Source organism: Crocuta crocuta, unplaced genomic scaffold (genome assembly GCF_008692635.1).
Source record: "Crocuta crocuta isolate KB4526 unplaced genomic scaffold, BGI_CrCroc_1.0 scaffold163, whole genome shotgun sequence".
In the NCBI taxonomy this organism is placed as follows: domain Eukaryota; kingdom Metazoa; phylum Chordata; class Mammalia; order Carnivora; family Hyaenidae; genus Crocuta; species Crocuta crocuta.
Window position 1 is genome coordinate 2,279,047 of NW_027529533.1, and position 4,465 is coordinate 2,283,511.

Here is a 4,465-nt window from a genome sequence, read left to right on the forward strand (position 1 = left end):
CCATAACCCTGATACTTGGCAAGATACTGAGGATATAACTGGGAATTTAGTAAGCTCCATCACCATTCAGATTTTGGCTACTATATTTCTAAACATATGAAAAACATAAAAACCCACTAAAGAGTAAAACATTTTCTAATTCTATTACTGACAAATTGATACTTGATAGCCATTAGTAAATCACAGTACTAAATATATTAACATTAATGTGGGGGGGGTAAATCATACTAGAGAATACACTAAAACATTCTAAAGTCAAGCTACAAAAATTGCTCATACAAGAGGGAATGCTTACAGAAAAGGAAATGTGTTTTTAAAAACCCTTTTACACAGCAAGTTATTCTTCATCTACTATTTTACTTTCTAAATGGCTATAATTCAGGCATTCTTAGGAGACAAGCAATTTTGGGTTTTAGAAGACAAACTTTAAAATCTAAAAGTCATTTGTCAAGGGTTAAGACAACTCTTTAGGCCAATTCTTTAGAGATACAATTCTCTACTCCTACAAACGCTAAGGCTGTGATTTTGGGAAAAAGGTAGAATAGAAACTTAGAAGTTTAATTTTTCAAAATTATTTTCAGGTGCTTTTGTGTGAATTATCATAAAATCAGATTAAGTTTGGTGGAACTAAATCAGTACAAAACTTTTTTATACACTTAGCATTGTTAAGAACCAGATTCTTTTTTGTTCTTATAAAAGCTAGGTGACTCCCAAATTGAGTCATTTATACCATATTTCTCTGGAGAATAACATGGCCCAACACACCACATGTCCCACTTAATCTAGTCCAAACGAGTAACATAACGTGAGAAACTGCACTGTGTAATTCCTTTATTTTCTGCATATTAGTGCTTTACCAACACTACAACCATAAAGAACACAATTCCAAGTACTGTACTTTTTAGTTTGGGGAGATCACAGTCTACAGACTCATTTACTTATATTAGACAAGATTAACCTCATTCAAAAACTTACTGCATTTTATAAATTCACATAAATACAGAAATTGATGCAATTAAACAAAAACTTCAGGATCTTATTTTTTAAATTCTAGATTGTAACTTTTTTCTGCAGGCTACAATTACCTGCCCCATGATTACCAATAGTTATGGTTCAATTTAACTACATCAATTATCCACCTTTTATACCCTTCCAAGAAAATGTAAATGAAAATTACAATTTCTTACCAAAAAGTTTAGGGTTTTCCAAATTCAAATATTTGCTTCCCCCCTCCCCCCTTCAGTTAGACAGTTCAAACAAACTAAAAATAACCACATCTCACCTGCAACATTCAATATCAATCACTTGATGTATGAAATTTTAACTATGCTCCATTATTTTAAAACACAAAAAGATGGCTGCCTATCAATCTGTCTGTCACAAGTTAGAAATACTACATTTAAGAATTAAGATGAGGGTTTCAAGTTTCCTCCAGTTTAGGCATTTATACCTTTGTGCTTGTCTAAAGATGTTACTGTAGCATTGATATTTGTATAACCCATGTTTATGTACCTTAAAATGCAATCACTTAAAACACCAAGAATTAAATTTATGGTGGAGCTTTGGGAATTTTAAAAGCAACTAAAATGTTCTCGGATGTGTCTGTCAGCTTGATTTCTAGAGATATTTCTAGAGATTTTTAAAGCAAAACTGAGAACTTTATACTTAGTTGCATTTTGAATTCAAAAATCCCTCTGCACCATCAGGAGCCTGTAACATAGCACCTTTTCTCATCTGCTTTAAGTAGAATGTTTGTCAAGCGTTTTTACTTTGATTAGGTAACTTTTTATAGCCTTATGCTTCTCATACATCTTTGGTAAAAGCTCCGTTATACAATATGGCCAAAGCACGAAGGACCAATACTGTCCAACTATGTACCATGATATCCCGTTCCATTTTAGTTTTCAGACACCCTCATTAACAAAACCCACTCTACCTTTTCCTGTACACTGCCTTTGCAGTCTACATTTCTTAAATTCCCTATGTTTAATTCCTTGAGGATCTCTAAAATTAATCCTTAAGGCTATATGAGAACCAGATGCTGCTCACAATTCTGTATCAAGCATTAACATTTGGTTCAAAGTATCAATCATAGTGGTCTCAGTAACCTAGTTACCGGTCCTAACAAACTAAGCAAGTAATCTTGCTAGGATCTGGTTATCACCAGTGAGCACACTGCTTACCCTTGAAGAAAAATAAGTTTACATTCATTGTCATCTGTAGGTTCGTTTTCTTCATCCTACTTCCCCTTTGTCATTCCTCAAGTCTACACATAATTCATTCATCACATTTCCTTCCTTAAAGGAGATAGTGTATTAATGAACCAACAGGATATCTGACTTACTCTTTGTAGGAGTTAATCCTACAAACACAATTAAATACTTTTTTCATAAAACATCTTTTCCAGTGTTCTAATTAATGGAGATGTGGATCACTCATCAATAAAAAGGACTTCTATCTTCAGCTTAATCAGTTGCTCTAATGTGAAAACAGGAATGTGTTTTTCCAACTAGGTAGAAGGTGTATGTAATTTGAATTGTTAGATGCTTTATTAATGAACAAAGTAAACATTCTAGTAATTTTTAAACCATTGGTCTTAAGATATTTGAAACGTGGTAAAAGTATATATTCCAGTTTTGCCCCAAAGTCACTTAAGATATCTAGAGATCTCATCTGTGTGGTGGAATACACCATTATTGCTCCACTTTCTGGAAAAAGTCTACTTTTGAAGTTAAAAAAGAGGGACAAAAGTTGCTAACTTTGCAGTGAAAAAAAAACCTGTGTTCTTGACGGGTTACACTTTCATATTTCTATGCAGTGTAAGTTAGCTATGTAATAAGGAACTTGAGTTTTATCCCTACTCATGCATGACGTTATGTTTCAGAACTTAATAGCTGACATTTCAAAGAACTTCTTACATTACCTGTTTAACATACTGATGTGCAACTGGAACATATTACAATGATATTACTCATGATTTGCCACTGTAGGCTAAGTTTACTATACTGGTCTTAGATATAAAAGGTCACATTTGAAATTACTAAGTTAAAGGTAAAACTCAGAAGGGAGGGGTAAAGGCCTTAAATATAAAAGACAAACGGCAGTTTGATTAAGCAATAATTTTCAGTTTACTAGATGAAACAGACTTGCAACATAGTCTGCATGAATGCAAAATAAGCCATCTACAGCAAGTGATAAGGAAACTGGGCAAAAAGGAAAAAAGCATACATTTCAAAAAAGATTCTGTCGAAATAAAAAATCAAACCATTATTATAAAGGACTTTACCAAAAACTGCTATATTTCCCCCATCCCATTTGCTGGAAGTCAATAAGAGCATCTAGCACTTTGTGTTCATGGCAAATGTCAGATCTGAGCATCCTAACGCAAAGCAAAAGAAGAAAAAAAACAAACAAACAAAGAGAGAAACAAAAAAAGTAAACCCCTAAACCCCCCCCTCCCCAACCATAGAACAGTAACTCCAGAGTTCAAATTCAAAAGAAGAGAAAGTGGCAATTGAAAGAGGTGATGGTGGCGATAATCCTATGAATGGGTTTTTGATTTCTCTCCTTCCGGGGGATAGGTGGAGAATGCTCATTAGGATTTGTAGTTAGAGGTTAACCATGTGAGCCCCTCATAGAGTCCGTCCCCTGAGGTGGCACAGGAGGGCTGCACATACCAGTTCCTGTCCCGAATCCGGGTCAGGCCCAGTTTCTCCTGGATCTCGTGGGGTTTCATGGCATCAGGCAGGTCCTGTTTGTTGGCGAAGATGAGGATTATGGCGTCCCTCATCTCCCGGTCATTGATAATGCGGTGCAGCTCCTGGCGGGCCTCGTCGATGCGGTCGCGGTCGGCGCAGTCCACTACGAAGATCAGACCCTGGGTCCCGGTGTAGTAATGCCGCCAGAGCGGCCGGATCTTGTCCTGGCCGCCCACATCCCATACGTTGAACTTGACGTTTTTGTAAGTCACCGTCTCCACGTTGAAACCCACGGTGGGGATGGTGGTCACCGACTGGCCCAGCTTCAACTTGTACAGGATTGTTGTCTTGCCGGCCGCGTCCAGGCCCAGCATGAGGATCCGCATTTCCTTGTTCCCGAAGATCTTGGATAGCACCTTCCCCATCGCGTCGGAGGAGCCGGGGCCGGGGGCATTCAGGTGTCCCGGGTCCCCTCAGCCAACAACGCCGCAGCCGCCGCGAAATCGAAACGAAGCCTCCCGGCCGCGAGGGCGCCCGTGCGGCCTGCGTGGGAGTCGCCTCCTCCTCGGGGCAGAGGCCCGGGCTCGCCACTCACTCGGGCATCACCGACCGCACAACTTGATTCCTCCAGACGCCGCTGCCGCCGGGGCCCTGAGTCTGCGCCGGGAGAGCCGCCGCCCTGCTGAGGCGCGGCCCGGCCCGGAACTGCCCTTCCCCCCGCGAGTGCCGCGCGAGCGCCGCCGCGGTTCCCGCTCCTCCGCCTCCTC

General features: G+C 39.7%; 1 protein-coding gene across 2 annotated transcripts in view; it reads right to left on the minus strand.

Moving 5' to 3' along the window:
• Positions 1–814: 814 nt before the first annotated feature.
• The window catches only part of ARF6 (ARF GTPase 6), a 4,081-nt gene continuing 430 nt past the window's right edge, over positions 815–4,465 (minus strand). For both annotated transcript variants that reach the window (XM_077761268.1, XM_077761269.1), the window contains one exon: positions 815–4,459. In XM_077761268.1, coding sequence (XP_077617394.1) covers positions 3,596–4,123 — 528 coding nt within the window. In that variant the 5' untranslated portion in view covers positions 4,124–4,459 and the 3' untranslated portion in view covers positions 815–3,595. The remainder of the gene's footprint in view (positions 4,460–4,465) is intronic.